This window comes from Populus nigra, chromosome 7 (genome assembly GCF_951802175.1).
Source record: "Populus nigra chromosome 7, ddPopNigr1.1, whole genome shotgun sequence".
Lineage (NCBI taxonomy): Eukaryota > Viridiplantae > Streptophyta > Magnoliopsida > Malpighiales > Salicaceae > Populus > Populus nigra.
Window position 1 is genome coordinate 6332497 of NC_084858.1, and position 24147 is coordinate 6356643.

At 33.5% G+C, this 24147-nt stretch overlaps 3 protein-coding genes across 9 annotated transcripts; 2 read left to right on the forward strand and 1 right to left on the reverse strand.

Moving 5' to 3' along the window:
- Positions 1-525: 525 nt before the first annotated feature.
- Positions 526-5108, reverse strand: LOC133698553 (uncharacterized). Of its 2 annotated transcripts, none has more exons than XM_062121517.1 (4): positions 4338-5108; positions 2370-3937; positions 2145-2170; positions 526-1733 (listed from the first exon to the last, which is right to left on the reverse strand). In XM_062121517.1, exons 2-4 carry the CDS (start codon positions 3799-3801, stop codon positions 999-1001), a joined length of 2193 nt encoding a protein of 730 aa, XP_061977501.1. In that variant the 5' UTR covers positions 3802-3937; positions 4338-5108; the 3' UTR covers positions 526-998. The 2 variants fall into 2 exon arrangements, with proteins under 2 accessions (XP_061977501.1, XP_061977502.1); XM_062121518.1 differs by having other exon boundaries at positions 4297-5108.
- Positions 5109-17896: 12788 nt separating this feature from the next.
- On the forward strand, positions 17897-20594 carry LOC133699625 (protein RER1A-like). 4 transcript variants are annotated; one of them, XM_062122952.1, is made up of 4 exons: positions 17897-18356; positions 19010-19382; positions 19781-19961; positions 20115-20594. In XM_062122952.1, exons 2-4 carry the CDS (start codon positions 19033-19035, stop codon positions 20166-20168), a joined length of 585 nt encoding a protein of 194 aa, XP_061978936.1. In that variant the 5' UTR covers positions 17897-18356; positions 19010-19032; the 3' UTR covers positions 20169-20594. The 4 variants fall into 4 exon arrangements, with proteins under 4 accessions (XP_061978936.1, XP_061978935.1, XP_061978937.1 ...); XM_062122951.1 differs by having other exon boundaries at positions 19013-19382; XM_062122953.1 differs by having other exon boundaries at positions 17897-18191.
- A 16-nt stretch (positions 20595-20610) lies between these two features.
- On the forward strand, positions 20611-23543 carry LOC133699626 (protein RER1A-like). Of its 3 annotated transcripts, none has more exons than XM_062122955.1 (5): positions 20611-20697; positions 20790-21493; positions 22242-22603; positions 23011-23191; positions 23287-23543. In XM_062122955.1, exons 3-5 carry the CDS (start codon positions 22260-22262, stop codon positions 23338-23340), a joined length of 579 nt encoding a protein of 192 aa, XP_061978939.1. In that variant the 5' UTR covers positions 20611-20697; positions 20790-21493; positions 22242-22259; the 3' UTR covers positions 23341-23543. The 3 variants fall into 3 exon arrangements, with proteins under 3 accessions (XP_061978939.1, XP_061978940.1, XP_061978941.1); XM_062122956.1 differs by having other exon boundaries at positions 20790-21142; XM_062122957.1 differs by lacking the exons at positions 20611-20697; positions 20790-21493 and having other exon boundaries at positions 21504-22603.
- Positions 23544-24147: the final 604 nt, after the last annotated feature.

The window sequence follows — 24147 nt, forward strand, 5'->3', positions numbered from 1 at the left end:
GGATTGGTAGATCATGGCAGATGTTAACCACCGCTTGTTTACGACTGACAAGGTAAAAAAGACACCCGGGCAGCACAATAAAGAACAAACCTAAATGTCAGACACGACTGCCTCTTGGAAGATGAACTCTGAGAAACGCAATTGTATCTCAAATCTCAGAGGAATGAAAAACATTGTTCTGAGAGAATATGGAAGGAAAATTGAAACACCCAGGTTGTTCTTCTCTCTTCTAGTCATGCATTATTCTTCCATTTTCAGCCTAATGCAGGATATGACAGACCCACTTCCCCTCATAACAAGCCATCAGGGAGACCAAATGCATGATTCTACTGTCTTTTTCAAGCATAATTTCAGGACATAGTTTGATTGCCATCATAAATGTCAAACCACTCAAATAGATCGCATTAAAATATCAAAAGCCAAAGACCAAACTTGTGTATACATGACAAGTAAAGCTGATGTGAGGTCTGATGATGTATTTCTGCATGTAACTATATGCGTGTAAATAATTATTAAGCATCTACGTTTGAAGAAGTACAATCCCCTCCAGTTAAATCTTTTATTTTTAGCTTCTGATTCCAGATATTACAGCATTACTCCAGTTTGCATGCACTACATATGGAGGATCAATAGGGGCATGCTGGAGTGTGGTCAAGTCCTCTCAGATTTGCACTACGAAAAGCAGCAGAGGCTGGGTTGCTCCTTTCTCAACCTAAGCAAGGCCTCTGTCAAATCTTTCACACAAGTTCCATCCACAATATCTATTCTGATCATAGGAGGAAAGCAGGCAATGTAAACAATTTAAGGCAGGGTAAATACCAAAGCAACATTCAGGCTATACAAAATTCGTCTGCAGTCCATTGATCTGATGGAGGATTGATCGTTAAAGATTTCAACTTGTTGCACTAATGTCAACCAGTAAGATAACCAGCACATCCTGCGCACTGCCTATCTCACTTTCCATGCCTAGCATTTTCTCAAGAAAGCTTGTCCCTGAATCACTTGGTGTTCCAGACTACAGAAGACCCACTTTTTCTGAATTCACATGGACAAAAACCATTCATGGCCTTCCCCATCAGAGCCATGGCAGCAGTGCTAGGAAACTGCTTCTTCTGGAAGTCTAGTGCTGCCTCTGAACTCTCTGGCAGTGAAACTACCACAGCTCCAGGCTTCTTTTTCAGAGATGCAGATGGATTATGAAACCACCTCTGAACCCAAACATGAGACAGTGTTATTTCTTGACTTTTCCTTGCTGGGTCAGTTGAATAGGATTCAGCATTCCTCGGTAACTCTGCAGTCTGATCTGGCATAGACTCTTTACCATCAGACTCGCTTGTCTTTGGTTCTGAACTAGTCTTACTATGTCTTAGCATTTTGTTGAACAACTTACTAAATTTCTGGTGGGATGATGCTTCTTCAACTTTTGAAGCACTTGCTTTGAGACGCTTAAACCATCTGCTGCAGGGGTCCAGTCTCACAGGAGCGTCGGGGCAATCACTAGATTTTGAATTTGTGGAGTGCTCGGCATTGGGAAGGAAGCATTCCGCATCCAAACTCTGGGTTCTTGAGGTGCTTGTCTCCATGTTATCTGGTGACCTTGCCAAACCTGGAAGTACAATAAGTTCTTGGTTTATATCAGGTAATTCGGTGCTCATCTGTCTGCCCTTGATTTCTTGTCTGACTGAAGGCATTCCAGCTTGAGAAGCTGGCAACTTCTGGCCCTCGTTGATGTCCTACAAAGTTTATAACTAATCATGTGAACAAATGAGGTGACGGCCTTGTAAGCCTTTGACTCTGGAAGTTTTTACAGAGTTATGAGCTCTTACATAAATTCCTTGGCCTAAACCAAAGAGAAAAACTAACAAAACAAGGCAAAACACTTGTAGACTATATCTATTATTTGTGTGGCATGATTTCAAAGCCCAAAGGTAAAAATTCACCAAATTCCTGGGTGGCAATGGCAACTAAAACAGCTGTGTGAAATGCTGACCTAACAAAAGTGAATGAGTAGATCAAATATGTTGTCTATAAACAATGTGCATAAGCCAATGTATTTACCTTCACTAGTTTTTGTAAATGCAAGTGACCTTAGAAAATCACTAGAGGGGACACATAGCTTAGAGATCAGAAAGTAGTAAAGTTACCTTATCTGATTGCAATGAAGCCACACCTGTAACACAAAAGAAAAAAAAACTCACTAATTTGCAAACTAGGACTACGCTAAAAAGATACAAAACTCATGAACACTGTTCAGATTAGGTAATTATATTTAGCAACTTCATCTAAAGCTGTGCTCCAAAGCATAGATTGTCAACACTACAGTCTAAGATTTAACTAAACCATCCATATAAGATATGGACCATACATACCAGATAGATGGTTCTCACAGTAAGCATCCATATCCATGGTGTCAGTTTCAGCAGATGAATCACTCTCTTCATTGACAGCAGAAGTATTGGCATTCTTAGTGTTTTCTTTTCCTTCAGCTAATGAATCATTCTCCTTATCAACTGCAGAAGTCTTAACATTCCCAGTGCTCTCTTTTCCTTCACTCCCTGTGGAGCTGTCCAGAGGTAGCAGCTTCACTCCTTGCTTGACATGGAAACCAAAATCCGGAGATATTGCAAGGAGTTCAGTCACCATTTTCCCCTTAATTTCAGTGGACATTGCTGACTCTCTAAACATCTGAGCACCATCAGGTAAGTTCACGTCAGTCTTTTTTTTTATGAAAAAGCGATGAGTGGTCTGAGTGTACATCGGAGGACCTCTAGAAAATTCTTCCATGGAGTCTATTGTAGTACGTATTCTCATTGTCTCCCCATCATGAACGGAGGGCAGTGTTGGTAGTGCATATGATCCATTATATAATTTTCCTAATTGGCTATCACCTCTGGTACTGATCTGCCTAGGAAGTAATTCAAAATCAGAACGATTTGGCATCATGTGAAATGACTTGCCAAAAAAGTCTCTTGGCTGATTATTGCTTGCTGAGGGATCACGAAAGAGAAGACCTGCATTTTTATTCATTTTCTTCTCATGAACCAAAGATGTAGAGCCTGGTTCATTAATGTGATCTAACCTAGAGAAAAGGGGCTGAATTGGAGCCCTTCCAACTTCAAATTCATATGGCACAATATCTGGGGTTGTTCTTACAAAATCATCCTGAACATGTGCAGAAACAACTCTGCTACTCCATTCTAGGAAACTATTAGACTTGACCCGCTGCTCTGGAACCAAGTTGAGATCTTCGGCCTGAAACTGAGATTTTCTTTCTTGAATTTCCACCTCGGGAAGAGCCTGTGCCGGTATTGAGGGTAGGTGATCATCATTTCTCCCGTGGGAAACATCATATTCAGAATTGGTACCAATTCGTGACTTTAAGACTCCTTCACGATTGCCAGAGGACACAACATTCTCCAGATATAAAACACTCTCCCTATCTTGAGAAGGTTTGAACATCGCAAAAGAAGACTGTCCCTCAAACATTTCATTCCTCAACCTTTTCGGACTCATTGTAAGGTTATCGTTCATGACGTTGATCCTTTTCCCCTTGTTTACTTCTCCAAGTCCCGTGACAAATTTAGAACTACCAGTTTCCATCTCTGGCCCACTAAGTAAGCTGTGATATTTGTTACCATTACCAACTTCCGGAGGATCATGACCTAATTGTTGTGGAGCATCATTTGCTTTCCTGCAACTCGCGCGCGTCCAATGAGACATCCAAATAGACTGGCACTGCTTCGTGGACTTTACGGGAATATCATCCCTATCTTGGTATGACTGTAGCACGCGATCAGACATGATGAAGTGGGATTTACAGAAGAATGCTTCAAAATGTCACAGAATTCCTCCAAGGCTATTCACGAGAAGATGCAGTCAACTAAGCAGTGTTAAAGTTCCAGACTTTTTGATGGCCTGCTTCAACCGGGCTATGGACCTAGCCACCACACAAGCAATCATAACCACGTGACGGTAATTAAAATGAATATAAGAAAATAAACCCAATTTGTCAAAATTAACTCAAATTTGCAAACTTTAAAGGTAGCAGCGTCACAACATGTGAATCGTCTCATTTCCATTTTTTGTTCTAACTTTTTATTCAAAAAGCAAATAACAAAAACAAGATTTCACTGCAAGCATCTAACTTTAGTACATGTTAACCAAGAACAAAATAAATCCCACTAGAGGAAACAATAATAATAATAATAATAAAGATCTCCACTTAAAAACAAACTTACACTACGAAGTACAAACCTAAAAGTCGAAAAAAAATATTACTTTATCTATATTACTTACACGCTCACATAAAAAGGGGTAGAATGTGTAAGCAAGCTTACAGTTTTATCAACTTCTTCTCTGATTCCCTCTGTAATCACAGATCCATGGATGAAAACATCACTGGGGTGAAGATCAACTTCTTATTAACTTGAAGCCCTTTTCGGAGGGTCTGTAGAAGAGAGGAGAAATGTATGAAGCGGATGAAGAAGAAGAAAGAATCTCAGGAGGGTTGGTTGGTGCTTGAGTTGCTTCCGAGTCTGTGCCTTCTTTTTGCTTTCTTTCTTCTTGCTTAGCCACAGACTCATAAGCCGACGACATAAAACTGACCCCACTTACCTGCACTTTTCAATTCCTCTTTCCTCTATTCTTTTTTTAAAAAAAAATATTGTGGCATCGGATTTGCTTTATTTAAAAATAAATAATTAAATAAATAAGCAGCAACCATAAATCACATGACAATTAGTTTTTTTTTTTCATGTCATTCCTAAATTATAAGCAAAGACCACAGGATTTAGCGTAATAAAGCTTTTACCATAACTAAAGCTTTATTAAGTGGATATTAAAATTCTCGGAAAGCTGCAGCCATTTTATAATGTTCTAGGATTCAATCTTACGTGCCAAACACCATTTAGAGGTATCATCTCCATATATTGTTTGAAAACAATAGATGTATGTATTGATATATACTTTAATGCATTGTAACTTACTGTGTTAAATAATTAATTGTTTCAAACATGGCTGGAGTATGGTTTTTGCATCAACGAAGAACGATGCACAACCTTTATATATAATCTATTATATATATATTGAAGACAATAAAACACAATTCAAGTTTTGTGCTTTCTAGCTAGTCATCGTTTGATTTGCTGTCGTTAACAGCCCGACAACCGCATAATTTTTAATTTTTTTTTTGTTCTATGCATGAGCATGATTTTTGGGCTGACATGATCTATATAAACATCAGCACAAATGGGTGGAGGCGGAGGGAGGGTCTTCATTGTTTGGAGATGGTAGAGGGTTTTTTCTGCCTCATCGAAGATGTGTGACACAAATAGATCATATTCTCTTTCTGCGTGGACGTATAAGACTTAAGGTATTCTTGTTTGATTGGTTTGATTTAGTTCTCGTAGCATTGTGTCAGGTACTATGTACTTGTCGAAACAGGTTTCAGCAGTGGACTTGTATGTGTTCATTGCCGGTCCGTGGCAACACAATAACACGTTGAACAAGCAAGGCACCGCCATCTTTTGAGAGCGTTTATGCTCACAATTTTCTCCTTCACTGTATAATAATTGCTCTGCATGAACAACAAAAACAAATGAATAGCTTTTGTGAGGTGTTTATTTCAGTAAATACAATTTACTACAGCCAAACCCATCCATCCAGCGGCAGCAGGAGCAAATCTCGCAACGCGCTCCTGTGTTCGTTTATGAGATCCGCGGTGTCCATGGGCATGTTATTGTATAAGAACCAAAAGAAAGCCATCAGTGAACAAACCCACCAGCTAGCAAACAAACAAATTATGAGCAGCCATGTTGAAGAATAATTATTCACATCCAATTGGAGCACAGCTCAGGTAATCCATGAATATAACAGTTGTCCATCACTATAAATTAAGAGCTTAAAAATCAGACAAGTATCCATGCTTACTTTCTGAATGAGCTCCAAATTAGAACCCACCCGTCCCTCCTATTCATTTGCCAGATTAAAACCAGACCCATCAAGAACGGCTACAAAAACCAAAAGAGACTGAGACAACACATACAATCTGGTCAAGACGAGCTAAAACTTTGAAAACCCATCACTTCCTACACCCAAAGAGCTGGGTAAGAGGTCCCCGGAAAATTATGAGAGGAGGGCAAAAAACGCTGCAATTCCAAGAGAAAAGAGAAGCGAGTGGCTTTGACAGATCAGAGCATTTACTGCCGTTAAATGCGCAATGATAATAGGCTGTGTAATAACCCAAAAACTACCAAACAACCGGTGAACAAGGATGGGTGCAGAAAAGCAAAAGAAAAAACACAAACTCCAAATTTAAGCTGCCCAGGTAGACCTCGCATAGGATAAAAATGTCCCAAGCAGACAACAAACAACTCTCGCATGAAGGCATGAGCATGTGAGAAAATGTTCATCTACAGTGCTTCTGCCCCGTGACAAACAACTCTCAGTAAAGCTGCTTATCTACAGTGTTTCTGTGCCATAACAACAATAACGAATAGTAAAAATGGATGTTTTTTAGTTTTTAGTTTTCTTTTTTTATTTTTGTTTGATAATTGATAGGCAATAATTAGCTTCGTGCAGAAGCATATGCAATATCAAACCTGATTTGGAGTGAAGTTTAAGTTCCGGATAAGGGGAATAATTCGGGTTAATTGATTTTTAAAATAAAAATAAAAAAGTTATCATTTTTAAAAATTAAAAGGTATGTAGTTTCTAAGTTTGATTTTTTTAAAAGGCATCCAGCGGGTCAAAGAACAGGTCAGCCAAGTCTCAAATCCTTCGCGTCAAATTGGGTTAGAAAATATCACTTGCGTTGATCTCAAAAATATCTTCGTGGAGATTGTAGTTGCAGTGCTGTTGCTGACTCAGTAAGGTACAGCTGCCTGCTCCCTACCCTTGGAAGGGGTCTTCATCGGGTTCTGCTAGCAGTGGAGCCCTTCGTAAAAGAAATATTATCAGCTTAAAAAAATAAAAACTTTTTTTTCCTTGCAATCGCTCGATTCATTAGAAGATCTTTTGCGAAAAGATTAGAGTGTTTTATATGTGTCATTTTTATCTAAAATCTGTTTTAAAAAAATTAAGAAATTTATAACTTAATATCCCTTTAACTCGGCTCTGTATATTGAAATCATATATATTTATAAGTTTAACAAATTATTAGATTTAATAATCATGAACTCATTCACACGATAAACTCGGGTATATATAGGTCTAGATCTAATAAACTATCAAATTTAATATTCTAAAACTCTATATCTCATCAAACTCAAGTGAATATAAAACTAATGATCTTTATAGGTCTTATATTAAACTACAAAACTTTATTTATCTTTTCTTGTGATCTTTAACAATTTCTATTTTTAACTACATGCTTATTTTTATAGTTTTTTTTTAAATATTATAATATTTTTTCTAAAAAACGATATTCTTTTAAGCATTGAGAATTTTTAAATTCATAAAAAAAAATATTTTTTATAAACATTAATTACCGGTTATTATGGTAAGCATGTATCATATTATCAGAATCAAGAAATGAATGTTATTATATAAGTGTTACTCTTATACTACTTTAAACTCCATCACATCTCATCATGTTCTTCTTACCTGTATGAAGAAAAACCTAGTTGATATTTTTAAATACTTGAAAAGTGTTATGATATTTTTGAAGTTTTAATTGCATGATTATGGGTTTATTTAAGGGTGTGCTATATATTATTTTTCAAAATAATTTTTACTTAAAAATATATTAAAATATTTTTTTTAATTTTTAATTTTTAACATTATCAATACATCAAAATAATTTAAAATTAAAAAAATTAAAAGTGATAACAATAATGATATCATTATTATTGGCAAAAGTGAAGGAACGTGTTAAAAGTTAATTGGTGAATCCACTGAGTTGTGGGGTTGAGGTTACAAATGATTATAGCAAGAGCTGTTAAATCGATCAACCATGGGAGTAGAAGCCAAACCCGGACTGGGTTAAGGGGCTAGGCTTGGCTTGGGAGAGCCGAACCGAGCCCAGGGAAAATATAAAAAAGAAATATATTTTGGTTAGACGACGACTCGAACATGATTTGCTTAATGTGCATATGTTGGTGGGTTGAATGGCTACGTGGACGGTTCATCTACCAGAAAAACAGAGTTTTAATGTGGCTGTGTTTTGTCCGCGTATGACCCGTCTCTCTGTTTTTGCTTATCTCCATTGCTACCAGCTTCGTATCACACGACAGAGCATTATCTACTAATCTCCAGCAATAATTGAAAGGAAAATCCTGGCATTTGAAATGGGTGTTGGTTAGGGATTTGATGTCTTGTCTCATTTGGATTATCTCTTTTAATTATCACCGACCACTGGCACATGATTTGTGCCTAACGTGCAAGAAAAGCAAGCATTAACCAACACTAATCACATTCTTATCCCTAATTTGATTGTAAATTAAACAAATAATATCTCTCCCTAATTCCCTGCCTTGGCCGAACCACTCGTGTGTGGAGAGAGGCAAATTTCTTTCTTAATTCTCATCACAATCTTATCATCCTTGTCAGCACATCATTTACATTTCCAATCTAATAGAGCAGATGTCTAGCTCATTTTTCTTTTAATATTTGTTTTCATAAATCTATATCTACAAAAAAACCAAAAAGAGCAAAAAAAAAAAAAAAACCTAGCATTGCGGACCTTTAAAAGGAACACCCTAGGCGTATGGGCCTGATTTTATTTTTTCATTTAAAAAGACAAACAACCTGTCATTTATCTTTTTTTAAAAAAAAAGATTGGTGGATGACACGTTGCCCGTCAGCTCAAATTTCAAGCACCACAATGATGACTGAAAAATCAAGGTTATGAGGTTTTTACCTTACAAAACTTATTTTTTCAATTCATTTAAAACCAAAAACACTCTACAAACACCCTAGAACATGTACAAATCAATTTAGCAATGTAATAAGCCCAAAAAAGGGCTCAAATAAAAAAAATCAAACTAAATAAATCTTTTCATCCTTGAATTAGATATGTTTTTTAGGTAATATTGAGGCTCAAAATAACCATTATAAAACTCTTATCATCAAATGAAACTCATTAACACAACTTTCAATCATTTTTATGATTGGAATATGTGTGAAACTTTCTCTCTTTACTCTGAAATTTAGTGGGCTTTTATCTCTTTCTTCACACTATAAAAGTTTTGAAAAATTAAGGAAATGAAGTTTGGTATCAAAATTGAATTTCTGACAACTAAAAGGACCACTCACTAATAAACCAAAAAAGATCTAGGACCAAAAAAAATAAATTTGTATGAAATTTGAAGTTGTCACCTATTTTCTTCACCTTTTTTACTCTGGTGCTCTCTTTCAATTCAATCTTTTCTTGAAAATAATAATAATTGGGTACTCAAAAGGATTCAATTGTGCAAAAATAAAGTTTGAGGATCAAATTAAATTTTTTTAAAAAAATTAACTATTCTAATCTATAATGATTTGTAAACGAGGACACAGTCTGCAATAAAATTCACCAAACTTAATTTTTTTGTTTTTAATTCCATAATTTTCGAATCAATTAGTTTCTAAAGGTACTTCATTCGGTCATAGCTTGAAGAAATGGGGAATTGAACTTTGAGTTTTGTTAGTGTGGAAATCTATTCCCAATGATTGTGAACAAAGGGTAGTGCATGAAGTATGTGTGAACTTGTTAGAAATTAATCAAGCAAATATGTTCTTAAGAAAAAAAAAGGACTTTATTTATAAGTAAAGAATGAATTTAATTAATTGAATTCAGTAGGATTATATGTTAAATGAAGCACTAAGATGTATTAGATGGGAATGATTGTTATGAATAATGTAGAAAGGTGTGGAAATACTTGAATGTTCATCAAATTGATAAACTTAAATCTAGATAAATTTAACATTTAGTTTTCAGTTGAAAATAGGGATAGTAAATGAAGGAAATTGAGACTTACTCCTTTATGGTGTTATAGTTAAGTGTGTTAGCTTTCAATTGGAACTGATTTTGTTTAATTTGGAGCCATAAAACTCTAGATATGAAAGGAAATTGAGACATGCTCCTTCATGGATGTTACAGTTAAGTGTGTTAGCTTTCAATTGGAACTGAATTTGTTTAATTTGGAGTTATAAGACTCTAGATATGAATTAACAAAGAGATAAAGGTTAAACTAAATTTTGGTAGATAGATTTCATCAAGCATATTTGAAAATATAATTCACTTAATGGTTGAATTATATTTTCTTCTCTTTAGAACAATTATAGATATATATCTTATCTTTTCAAAGAGTTAAACCACATTTGAAACTATGTTCTAGAACTTTAGTTATGAAGGAAATACTAAACATTGTTCTGTATGAATAGGTCAAGTAGGTTAGAGTGATCAACTTCAAATTTGTTTAGGATTTCTCTTATGTAGAATTATATTAATGACATGTAAATTATAGTGGAAGAATCTATGTTGTTAAAGGAGAATAATATTGTAAGCATGTATTTTGATGGTATAGAATAAATATGAATATGAGAAATTGAATGACTTAGGAACTTCAATGGGTGAGTTGGCTAAAGAAAAATAATTGAAAGTTTAAATTAAGTAAGGATGGATTAAGATTTTACAAGAATTCACATATATTATGGATTTTATGGAATATAAATAATGACATCTCCTGTTTTATTCAAGAAATGTGCCTGAAGCGAAATCATTCGTATTTAGAGGAGTCACTCCGTTAGAAGAGCTAGTAGGTGCATTGCACCTTGTTCTTTTAATTTGAATATTTTATTTGTTAAATTTCAGATTTGATAATATATAGTTATGATGAAATCAAATGGGACATGCGTAAATTATTGATGAAATCAAAGGAAATGTGGATAAATTACATGTAGTGATGTTGAATGAACATAACTCAGGTTTGTTATATTATAAGTTGGTTGTGTAAGTTGAAAAGGATCACATTGAAATTGAGAAACAAAAGGGTTTGAATTAATACTTAGTATCTATAATATTGATGACTAAAAACAAGATATAAATTGATAGATGACAATCAATTATTGGTATTTAAGAATATGATAAGTGTTGATGTTTAATACTGAAAAAATGATGATTAAGGAAATATATATGATTTGATACTTGATTTCAGAAGGATGATAATTAGGGAAATTTTTTTTTATTTTTTTTTTGCTTAATGCATTTTTTGTCCCTCAAGTTTAAAATAAAAATGTGATTTCACTCTTTGTTATCAATTATTTTCTTTCACTATCCCATTCCCACGAGCCTATCATTTTTTTTCTTTTAAAAAATATTTCATACAAAAAAAAACACATACGCTTTGTTGTCATATAAATCTATTAAATGAAAAAAAATCTTCATGATAATTTTTTTTAATTGAAACTAATGGTATGCATAACTTGTGTCAAGAACCATGATCTTTATATTTACCGACAGAATTTTTCGTCAGTATTTGTACTATCATTCCGTTGATAATTAATTTACCAATGAAATCACCGACGGAAATGCTCTGTCGGTGAATCTTTCATCGATAATTCTTTATTCATTGGTAATAAAAAATATTATTACAGATGGATTTACTAACAAAAAAAACACGTAAAACAAATTACCCGCTTCATTCCGTTGGTATTTACCGTATGTAATTTCATTGGTAATTATTTAAAAATATTTTTTAAAAAATCTATTTTACAAAACTATAAAATAATTAAATTAATATAAATGAACACTTTATAATACTCAAAACGCTTGGAAAAAAAAAGAACAAAATCAACTCAAACAAATTTGTTACAAATAAATAACATGAAAAAATAAATTCAACTAAAAAAGTTTATATGAAAAAAATGAAGTTGCTATTGCTAAAATTTTAAAAATCCTATAAATAAATCAACTAAAAATTGATCTCATATGAAAAAAATTTTAATTTAATCAAAAAATTCAGAAACTATCAAATATCACCGACAACTTTTCAATCACTCGGTGATTCTATCTGTAATATTTAATTAAAATTTTTAATTTAATCTAAATTTTTCAGAAAATCGCCAAATAACACTGACGACTTTTCAATCCGTCGGTGATTTTATCTGTAAAGAACAATATTAACAGTGCAATTGGGAAGTGAACAGTTTCAGAGCTCTCGGGAAAATACCGACAACTTTTCATTCCGTCGGTAATTCTCTTTATAATTGACATGATGAATAGTGTTAACAGTTTACCAACAATTTTATCGACAAAATTTATTCCGTCGGTAATTCTGTTGGTAAAAATAACACATCATCATTTTTTGCTTTGTTTTAATTATTTTTTTCTCACAGTAATTCCCTCGGTATATACCTAGGGAATATATCCGTTGGTAAAATCCATAGAAAATTTAACAACTGAAATATTCCCTTGGTATTTCCGTTTGTATTTATCAAATTTCTAGTAGTGAGAGTTTGGTTGGTTCATTTAAGTTCACTTGGGTATTTTTTTGAAAAAATTATGATTTTTTTTTTTGTCAATTATATCCTTCAATATTGAGTTGATTGGAGATTTAACTTCATAATTTATTTATTTTCAAGATTATCTTTACAAGTTTCACATTGCATATCAATTGGGGTAAATAGATCTAATGTGTTTCCTTTTTTATATTAGATAAAAATATCATTTACTATGTAATTGATTTTAAATTCCTGATTAAAATCTATTTTTATTTTAAAAAATACATTAGCAATACTTAATTTATTTATTCTTACATTTAAAAATAAAAATTACTGTGACTCGTGCCATAACACGTGATAGTATGCTAGTCTTCTGTAATGCCTAATTGCAAGATAATGCTAATCTTAATGTAATTCAATTGATTCGTATTTATATCATTATTTTAAGTAAGTTTATGGTTTTAGATTCAAACCAGAAAGGAAAAAAACAGAAACATAATGTTTGCTGGAAGAACCATACTTATTTGAAGTAAGTTTATGGTTTTATATTCGTATTTATATCATTATTTCGTACAAGGTGAGCAAAATTTTGAAAAATCATAATGTTTCCATGTTTTTTTTTTATTTTGAAAAATTTAATTTAAGTGGCGAAGCATATTTGGTTGAGGCGTGAAAAGACCGCTTCAAATCATAAGTTTTGTCCATCCCACTACATTTACTGGTCCTGTGAATGGAAATGAATTTGTTGGCGCTTTGCTAAAATGATTGTCTCCATTTCTGTCATCTATTGTAATTATTAGATTGAGATTTCCAGTAATAATTGATTTTTTTAAAAAAAAATTCATGTATTTCTGAATGGATTTAACATCAAAAATTTAATATATTTTTAAATAAAAAATATTTTAAAAAACAAACTCAATCATAATTCCAAACATGCCGTTAATAACATAGAAAATATTCGAAAATCTGACTCTTCCAGGGATCAGAAGATGGCTATGCTCATGCAAAACAAAGAACACAACTTAAAAGCCATTCTTTTCTTCGCAAAAACGGCCCATATGTTGGGCCTATAGCTCCCCCTGGCAACCACCATTAATGGGCTTGAATGACTCCCAGTCTATGAGGTCCCATCGGCCCGGCCTGAATCGCTTGGCAAGTCACCGGGGGCCCATGCCACGCGTCCAGCAAAGGATCCGGGACTCAGCTCTGTTTGTACAAGGTGCCCCCAGTCAAATTCTGGTCCCTTCTCCGTTCAGCCCTTCTTATTTTTATTTTTGTATTTAAAAAATATTTTTTATTTTTTTTATTTCAGATATTTTTTATTGATATTTTTAGATTATTTTGATGCGACAATAATAAAAATAATTTTTAAAAAATAAAAAAATATATTATTTTGATATATTTCTAAGTAAAAAATATTTTAAAAAACAATCACAATCATATTTCCAAACACAAGTGTCACTAAGACCCAATTTTTTCACATGCTCTCTTATATAATTTACCTGCACGCTCGATGATGATTAGAAATTCCTTTTCCTATAAAAAAAATAGTTTATATAGGTTTTTACATGTGTATTTATATATAAAAAATTTAAGTGTAAAATAAAAGGCTCATACATACTCATAATTAAATAAATTACTAACAGTATGTGTACAAAAATAAAAAATCAATCATTAATGATAAATAAAAAAAATAGAAAAATATATAAACATGCATAGATCAAGTTATTTGACCTTACAATACGTGTCTTTGACCCGATTGTGCTAAATGACTTTGTTTATAAAAATAAAATTTTTATTTAATCAAACGATAATATGAATAGATACACGTTAAGTTGATTTAATAAAATAAAAGAAAAAAATATTATATAAGGTTACACATATTACAAACATTATCCAAAAATAAATACTTTTTTATTCATTTAAAACATTTAAAAAAAAGATTATAGATGAATTAGAATAATCATTTCAAAAAACAAATGCATTCAAAATAACTAAAAAAATAATCATCACTTAACAAAAGCTACATGAACAAAATAAAAGAGAGAATGGGTGTTAATAAATATAAATAAAAAAAATAATTTTGAAAAAACACTTAGAAAAAATAATTAGAAAAAAAGAAGAAGGAAAAGGTCCGTCATTGTTGGGTCCGGCAAGCCAGGTCAACTTGTCGACCTATTTAGTAAGAGCTCGCGTGCTTAGACCTTAAATTTTTTTGTATTGCAGATAAGACGGATGACATGTCGCTTGCCTTATTTTTTTAAAACAAATTCAATTAAATGACGCGTCATTTGATTTTACTCAAATCTCGGCCATTGTGGTGACCAAAAAATCAAGGTCAAATGTTCTTTGACCCGTAAATCTATTTTTCAACCCATTTTCTACCCAAAACACTTAGAAAATACTATAGAAACCTTGCTAAACGGATTAATGGGCTTAAAAAACCACCCCCAAAACCTGAAATCAACCAGAAATCTTCTCGAGTTCATATGTGTTTTTTATGCATTTTCAAGATTTAAAAAAAAAACCTAAGTTGAACTCCCTGCGTCGTATGGAACCATTGACACAAAGATCGATCGTTTTGGTGGTCGAAACCAGTGTCAACGATATTTTTCTCTCTCTATCGTTAGAAACCAACAACTTTCTCTCTCCTCTCTTAATCCAAGAACTAAAAAAAAAAAGGAAAGATGAAGTTTTTTTTATCAAAATTGATTTTTTAAAAAAACTTTTAAAAATTCTAGGGACCTAGTTGTTATAATTAGTAAAGAATGAGCACTAAGTTTAAGATTTCAAAAATAACTTCTAAAACACCACCCATCTTTTTTGCGTGTTCTATTTTAGTTTTTTTTCTTTTAATTTCATCCTTACTGATCAATTTTAGCTAAATTAGCCTCCAATTAGGCCATTGACGGGCAAAAGTTTTTTTTTAAAGGATGAAACAAAAACTCATGGGTCTAGTGAATCCATAATGCCTAGAGTTTTAGTCCACGAGATATAAGAAAATAGTATTTTCTCACACCTTTTAAAACATTTATGATTCTCGGGTAATTTAAAACTACATATAACAAATATTTTGATCGCTTTGCTTTAGCACTAAACAGAATTAGTTCAAAGTGCAAGACTATATACGAAAATTTAAACTATAAGTGTAATATCCTTAATTTTTGTCTCGATTTTGAAATTCAACATGCCCATAATTAATAAATTCTCCATTATTCTATTTTTTTTTTTGTAAATCTTAGCAGCATTTCCCCTATTTGGTAATGTTACCAAGTTATCGATAGTATAATATTTGCGCCAAACATTCTTTTTATCACACAGTCTAATTAATATAGACATCTCGTCAATAATCATCCCACACATGTAACTATATTCATTTACAATTACTTCTTATACCTATTATATATCACAAATATCTACAATGTATTGCTAATTATATTACGGAATGATAGAAATTATTACTATATAATTAAGGGAAATATAAAAGCATCACATTTCATATAAATAAAAGTTTCAACTAATTGAATTACATGCCATGAAAAATAAACTAGAAAGTTATTCATAAATTCAACATTTTATATTATTATTATTATGTTACTAAGTTTTCAATCCTAATACATTAATTAAAATAAAGGACTTATATCGTTCCCTAAACAAGCATAATCCACAATAATATGGACAAGTTCAGAAAAAACTTGTAATACAAAACATATGTATAAACATATAACTAATAAGATATAATGGTTGCTTTAAGAAGATAAGTAATATCATTATTGTAATTTCTTGTGTTCATTAAGTAATATAGGCATTACTGTATATATATCAATGTCTCCTTTATCACTGTAACACAACAAAAACCCTTTTTGTTATCCTTAAATTATCGATAACAAATATTCGTAATAATTTTTTGTTATTTGAATTGGTGTTTTATTATACCAGCAAATATATTTGTCATTATCAACTTTTTCATCACTTAAATGACATCTCAATTTGCATTGATATTAATATTTGTGATATCATTAATTACTATTACTTGATAATTAATTCATGCCGACAATGATATTGATCATCATTATTAATCACTTTTTTTTCTTAGGTGACTAATCAGTTTATGTTGATATTAATACATTTGATATCATTAATTACCCTTGCATGATAATTAATCCATGTCAAAAATGATATTCATCGTTATTATTTATCACTTTCTTTATCATTTAATTTTTTTTTCTCAAGTGACTAAATAATTTAAGCCGACACCAATACTTTTGATATCATTAATTACCCTTTTATGATAATTAATCTATGCCAATAATGATATTCATCGTTATCACTATTTATTTTTTCCCCATGTGACTAATCAATTTATACCAATCATCATAATATTACTATCATTTGTTATTCTTACTTTAAAGTACCAATTTATTCTCCACTTTCCTTCTTATAAATCATTTTCTTTCACTATGATGAATCTATTATAACTAACATTAATTTCACTACTATCATCAGTCTTCAAGTTCTTAAAAAAATTAATTTTAAATTTTGCAAAAAAATTATTATAAAAAGTTAAACCTAAATTATTATAAATGTTTTTTAATATTATTAAAAAACCTAAAGATCCCCCCTCTTTTTTCAATAGGAAATTTTATTTTAACCAAATTCAATCATATTTAATTTAATTAAACCCCTACAATTGATCAATTTTATCTAATTTCCTCACTTATGTAATTTTCATTCATGTTTCTAAACTTATTCTAACAACAATCATTCTTAAAAGTCAGGAGAGACAATTCCTGCACCATTGATGAGACCCTGTCATTCACTACATTGTCACACGAAAAGGGGGGCCGAGCCCAGTAGCTTTTTTATTTTATTTTTTTAATTCATTCCCAAATTACTGTAAAAAACTCTAAAATCACCTGGCAAAAACAGGAAGGAATTATTTATTTTAATCCTCGAACTCTTTTTTAGGTAATTTAATCCTTGTATGGTCAAATTGATTGATTGATTGAAACTTGCTGAGGAAGGGTAATTTTATACATTCTCTGTTAAATCTTTATATTCATATCTAATCACGATTCCATTTTCTTTTTGGAAATAAAATAATGTTTTGCAAGAAACATAACTTTTATTGCATTTGACCTAGAAATCTATATTCCTTGATAATTAAACATAACTTTTATTGAATTTGACCTAGAAATCTATATCAAGGCGTAAAATTGATACGATATTTAATTTAATATCAATTTCAATGATTACATGGATGTCTTGGAGATTCATCAGGAAAAAAATGATACTTTGGACTTCCAATGATCATGGAATTCTTTTTCCGATAATCAAAACATTGAAAGAGCTGCAAGTTATTTAATGTGAACTATTAAATTTATATCTTTTTTTTTAAATCTCTCTGAATTGATCAAGGACTGGTAAACATATTATTAGAAAATTGGAAAATAAAATAAAATAAAATAAAGACGAGTCTTCTGGGGGTGTCCCCCCACAGATTCTCCTTCCTTGCCATCACCGCTTATCTTTCGAACACCCTTCACTGTCCTCAATCAATACGAGCACCCTCTCTTCGTTTCTTGTTTTTTTTTTAATGGAAATTCAGAAATAAAGACAAAAAACTAGGAAAAATACCAAACCTATCCCTGCAAGCAGGCACTGGCTCTCACTGATCGATCTGCACATATTTCGCCTTCAAATATTACCTTTCGTTCCTCCTCCGCTATCTCTCAGTCCTCGGCCATCCATAAAACAGAAGTCCATTTAAGGTCAGCTTCTCTTCTCGTCATTTTCTTTACTATCACAATCGATTTTTTTTTTATTTCTTTCCCCTTACATTTTTTCTCTCATTATTTTTACTTGATTTTCTTTTACATTTACTTTATGATTCTTTGCTGCCTTTAATCCCATATCTGTAACCATCCAATCAGCTCGTAAGTTTATGGTTCTTGATTCTTATGCTCTGTTAATTACAGATCTGTTTCTTGTATTTTTTGAGGTTCTTGAGAGTATTTCTTTGTTTCTTGATTGCATAGATCTTGTACTGTTTATTTTTTTTTGGTTGCTTAAATGAAGCTTATTAACTGCATTTTTTTGTGCATTTATCATCTGGGCTTCTTTCAAATTTGTTAGATTTTCATTTTTTACACACTCTGGGTTCATAAAAATGGGGAAAGTGAAGTGTTTTGTGCGTGTTGGATAGTTTTTATGTTTCTTGCATCCATTTTGGCATGTGGGATCTTGTAAATCTGTTTCTTTTCTTTTTGAACACAAGTTTGGCAAATATTTATCGGTTTTGCTGTTTATATTTTGCTTCATTTCATGAGATTTTGGTAGCAATTGAGGAGATTCATGCTATTTTTTTTCTTTTTTCTGTGGTGATTGGAAATCGATTACTTATCCAGATTATGATTCGTGAAATTGAATGGGTATTGATCAAAAGGAAGCAAGTTCATGCTTTTACAGTTGAAATGAAGCATGGTAGTATACAATGTAGATAGGGGCAGTGGTATTTGTTGCATTTTCTTCTTTTTTTAATGAGTTTGTGTGTGTTGTTGGTTTAATTTGTTTTGTATTATCCAATCAGCAGGACTGTGAAGATTAAATTGGATGGAGGGAGTTGGGGCTGAGGGTGCCTCGGTTGCATCGCCTGTTGCACAATGGGGACATGATGTTTGGAGGATTTATCAGTATTATCTTGATAAGAGTACACCTCATATGGTCTACAGGTGGATTGGCACTCTTGTTGCAGTGGCTATCTACTGCTTGCGAGTTTGTTATGTTCAAGGGTTTTACATCATTGCCTATGGGCTTGGAATATACATACTGAATTTGCTAATTGGGTTTTTGTCACCACTGGTTGATCCGGAAATTGATCCTTCAGATGGTCCTTCGCTGCCGACAAAGGGTTCTGATGAATTCAAGCCCTTCATTCGCCGACTTCCTGAGTTTAAGTTCTGGTAAAGAAAACAATTTTGCCACTCGTGGCATTTAATCTTGTAATTACCCCCATGCTGTTGGTATGCTTATCATTTCAGTTGTTCTGTTGAGTAATTGCTTCCGTTGTTCCTTATAACCTGATAAATGATTCCCAGTAGTCTTTTGAGACTTCAGTCATGAGTGATTCACTTGGACACTTGGCAAGATACATTGGTGGTTCTCATAGTTCTTGCAGATTCTCGTTTGCTTTTAAGAATTAAGTGGTTGGAAAGCTAAATATTTTTAGTAGTTTGTTTGGTTAAGTCCAGATGTTTCTCTATCCCGAGCCTTTTCTCAACTACTTAGGGCTGCTTTTGAGGATCCATCTTTGATACATCTATGCATGCCAATAACCTGCTGTTTCTGCCATTACATTCAGGTACTCCTTCACAAAGGCATTCGTCATCGCATTTGTTATGACCTTCTTTTCCATGTTTGATGTTCCTGTCTTTTGGCCTATTTTGCTCTGTTACTGGATTGTTCTTTTTGTCCTTACAATGCGGCGCCAAATTGCACATATGATCAAATACAAATATATTCCATTCAGTTTAGGAAAACAGGTGAGTTTCCGAGTGCTTTACACCTCTATTTTTCTCTTCCACGTAACCACCTTTTACTCACACCTCCAATAACTGTGGCTGCTGTAACTTCCTTTCTTATAGTAGGACTGCTATTATGTGAGATAACATTCTGGTTTCTTTGGTATTTAACAGAAGTATGGTGGTAAGAAATCTTCTGCAACTAGCAGTGGCTCCCGTGGGGACTAAAGCTTGGCTGGTTGATAGGCAACTAGAAAAGGACCAGATGGAAGGAAATATTTAGACTTGAAGATTCATGACAATTGATTTTTCCTTTTTAAGGGACATGCCTTCATGTTGTGATGGACTTTAATATGCACTTACAAACCTAAAGTTCAATTGTGCCTTGGCATTTTATGATGGCAGAGTGCTGATGTTGCAGAAGTGAAACTTTATTGTTTATATACAAACGAAGAAGATTCATTTACGTTTCTGAGAATGAATATTGTCTATGTAAAGTGCTTGATTCCGTTGTATTAGTTCCCTCTATGGTAGTCATGAAAAGTGGCATTGTAGCCATTACTGTATGCTTCTGTAGTACTGGAAGGTATGGCAGACAGATAAAAGTGGACGACTCTGTTTCAAGTTAACTTTAAAGTCGAATGGTTTATCTTATTTTTTTTCTGGGTCAAGCGCGTGTTCGAACTGATATATTTGGAGCGAATTGCATTGGGTGATACTGAGATTTCTTCCGTACTTGCGTTGATACGTAAAATGGGTTGGTAAATCCTCTCTTTATGTTGATTGCCTTAACTGGTCTGCAAGATCCATCAATCTTTGCTTATGGTTGAATTCATTTCTTCATGCAAGGAATTGAACGTTTTGTCCTTTTCCAGCTGCCTCTTTCTACCTCAGCTCAGTGCATGCACCTAGGAGTCTGTCGCCTATCCGGGATGTAGGTTCGGCTTTGTATTCATCTACCCCTTCACCCTCGAGTCCTTTATCATGGCGAAGGTGGAGATTAGGGACCTCTGCCAGCCCTATGTTCATTGGTTGAAGGTGCCCAACGTTTTGAGATCTCTGTCAATGAAGCCAAGACTATGGAGTCTGGACACCAGTACACCACCATATAAATCTCTGGTGTACATCACTACTTGGCCAGGCCCAATTCAGTGAAATCAGTTTAACGAAGAAAGGACAAAGAAAGAAAACAAAAAACCCTCGTTAGACCTCTAGGCTCTGTACCTTCTCTCACTTGCCATTTCCTTTCTTCTGGCTTTCTCACCAAGGAGACGGTGACCCTCTAAAAACCCATCAAAATATTCATCCAAGATATTAACAGAAGAAAACAAGACTTGGAAAGATGCATTGACGGAATTTTCTGTAGAGAATATAGAATTTATACAATAACCTTTCTGTACAGAAAATTCTAACAACGCATCTTTGCGTACGCTTTGGGGTGGTTATAATTGCGCGAGTATCAGGTGTTACAATTCTTGAAAGAAAGTAGATTCACATAAGAAAACAAGTTTTTGTTGCATTGCTTAACAAACGCCAAACAAAGTCTATTCGAGGTTAATCACTACTCTCCATATTTTCCTGACAATTTGGACCGATTTCCCTTCTTTTACGTCCTTTTTTCTGTTTAGGCATTTACATTTTGGGGATTTTCTTTGTTTCTTGATTCTAACACTCAGACTAGATTGATTGAGATACTGTGTTCATTTTTTTTAATATATTTTTTAGTTGCTTAAATGGAGCTTGGTAACTACATTCCGGTCCCTAAAAGGTGGGAAGGGAGATTTTTGGGCTATTGGTTTCTTTTTATGTTCCTTGCATAGTTGCATATATTTGTCATCTGGGTTTCTTTGGCGTTGGTTAAATATTGATCTTTAAGGGCTTTTTTCTTTTGTATATTTTGGTGTGTTTATGTGATTCTATAGCTATTCGTGCCTTCTTGTTTTCAAATAAATGGGTGTGAATGGTTGATTTGATTGGAAGGTGGAGAGAATGCCTGAAGATTTTGATTCTTGAAATTGATATTTCCATGAATTTGGAACATTTACATTGAATGTGAAGCTTGAAAGAATATTTTTCACTTGCAAGTTTATATAGTCATTAAAGCATTTCCACGATCTTGGTACGTGTATATCCAGGGACATGCTCTTTTCTGCTTTATTATGCTTTTTTGATTATCTTTGAATATGAGGATTTGTTATTCAGAAGCATACATTGATGTACATGTTTGGTATTTGTTGTATCTTGTGCATTTCTACCTGTTTGTTTGCTGCTTTGATTGGTTTTGTACTGTAAAATCTGCAGGTGTGAAGATCAAAACTAATGGGAGGATTTGGGGATGAGAATGTCTCAGTGGTGTCACCTGTTGCTCGATGGGAACATGATGCATGGAGGATGTATAGATTTTATCTGGATAAGGCTACACCTCATGCTGTCTATAGGTGGATTGGGACTCTTGTTATAGTGGCTGTCTATTGTTCACGACTTTATTACGTTCGAGGGTTTTACATCATTGTTTATGGGCTCGGGGTATACATAGTGAATTTGTTAAGTGGGTTTTTGTCACTTCTGGTTGATCCTGAACATGCAGATGGTCCTTTGCTTCCGACAAGTTGTTCCGATGAATTCAAGCCACTCATCCGCCGGCTTCCAGAGTTCAAATTCTGGTAATGAAGTATCTATGTGCCATTACGGTATTTAGTCTTTTTGTTATTTTCATCCTGTTGATATTAATTATCGAGTAATTCCTTCCACCGTTATCTATAACCTGATAAACGATTTCAAGTAGACATTTGATAATTCGATCATAAACTATTCTCTCTTAGTTTTATATTTTACTCAGTCAGTCGGCAGGAAAAATGTTGAATGTTGGAGGTTCTCATAGTTTCATACAGATTCTAGATTGCTTTTAAGAATCAAGTAGTTAGGGAGCTAGTGAACTATGGTAGTTTGTTTGACCGGGTAAATTACCACCCGAACACTTTCCCCAGCACCATAGGGCTGCTTTTGCAGATCCATCTTGGATATATCTGTTCCTGAAAATAATCTATTGTTTTGGCTGTCATGTATCTAGGTACTCCTTCACAAGGGCATTCATCATCGCTTTTGCGATTACATTCTTTCCAGTGTTTGATGTTCCTGTCGTTTGGTCTATATTGCTCTGTTCCTGGACTCTTCTTTTTGTCATCACAATGGGGTATCAAATTAGATACTTGATCAGATACAAGTGTACCCTATTCAACATTGGAAAGCAGGTGAGCTTCAAGTACTTGCATCTGGAACAGCTTATCATGTAGTAGGATTACTGGCACATCAGATATAAAATCTTGGTTTCCTTTTGGCCTGACAGAAATACGGTGGTAAGAAATCATCTGCAAGTAACAATGTTTCCTGCGTGGCCTGAAAGCTTGGTTGGTTCATGGGGCCCTAAGACAAGGACGAGATGGTGGAGAAATGTAGACGTTAAACGTTTTCTTCTCGAAGGGCATGCCTTCATGTCATGATGAGCTTTAACTTGCACTTACACATGTCAACTTCAGTTTTGCCTTGGCTTTTTTTAATGGCAGACATTCTGGTTTTATCAATAAATTCGCATGATTGCAGACATTTTGGTTTCTTCAACGAGACTTGAATCCAGTGATCAAGGACTTAAATCTATGGGCGTTTAAAATGGGCCAAGCCCAATCTAATGAAACCTCATTCCTTAACAATCTAAGCCATGGATTTGAATCCAGCGGGCTTAAAATATATCCATATATAATTCTGTCAACATCTTTTGCTTCTCTGTAACACTTCACTCTTACCAGAAATTATCAGAACCGAAATCTCCCTTCAAAATCCCCCAAACCTATCACAATGGGAAGAGTAAAGGGAAATGTGCAAAGCGAGCATATGCCGCACAACTTTTGGAGGTATAAAGCTCTTGTAGTGTGCTCTACTTATGAGTGGCAACAGGACATTAATTCACCCTTGTGTCTCCATTAATGGCTCTGTAGGGGCCACTGTTCCCCAGTAAAATGTGTCCTACATCTGTGCATTGATATTCTCTTATATTGTTTGGGCCCCGGGTTGTTTGGTTGTGCATTTAGTGTTTAACGCAGCATAGACATTAACGCATCACAGCTTGCATTTAGTGTTGGTCTTTTGGCTGTACAGGGTGATGATCACAGTGATATTGTTCTTTCAGATAAAGAAACATGTGATCATGAAG

Excerpts from the sequence above, each read along its gene's own strand:
- LOC133698553 (XM_062121517.1), bottom strand. The coding sequence starts at position 3,801 with ATGTCTGATCGCGTGCTACAGTCATACCAAGATAGGGATGATATTCCC. Across the intron at positions 2,171-2,369 it reads CTGTGAGAACCATCTATCTG|GTGTGGCTTCATTGCAATCA; the intron begins GTATGTATGGTC and ends TTTGTGTTACAG. Across the intron at positions 1,734-2,144 it reads CTTCATTGCAATCAGATAAG|GACATCAACGAGGGCCAGAA; the intron begins GTAACTTTACTA and ends TAAACTTTGTAG.
- LOC133699625 (XM_062122952.1), top strand. The coding sequence starts at position 19,033 with ATGGAGGGAGTTGGGGCTGAGGGTGCCTCGGTTGCATCGCCTGTTGCA. Across the intron at positions 19,383-19,780 it reads CTTCCTGAGTTTAAGTTCTG|GTACTCCTTCACAAAGGCAT; the intron begins GTAAAGAAAACA and ends CATTACATTCAG. Across the intron at positions 19,962-20,114 it reads CATTCAGTTTAGGAAAACAG|AAGTATGGTGGTAAGAAATC; the intron begins GTGAGTTTCCGA and ends GGTATTTAACAG.
- LOC133699626 (XM_062122955.1), top strand. The coding sequence starts at position 22,260 with ATGGGAGGATTTGGGGATGAGAATGTCTCAGTGGTGTCACCTGTTGCT. Across the intron at positions 22,604-23,010 it reads CTTCCAGAGTTCAAATTCTG|GTACTCCTTCACAAGGGCAT; the intron begins GTAATGAAGTAT and ends TCATGTATCTAG. Across the intron at positions 23,192-23,286 it reads TATTCAACATTGGAAAGCAG|AAATACGGTGGTAAGAAATC; the intron begins GTGAGCTTCAAG and ends TTGGCCTGACAG.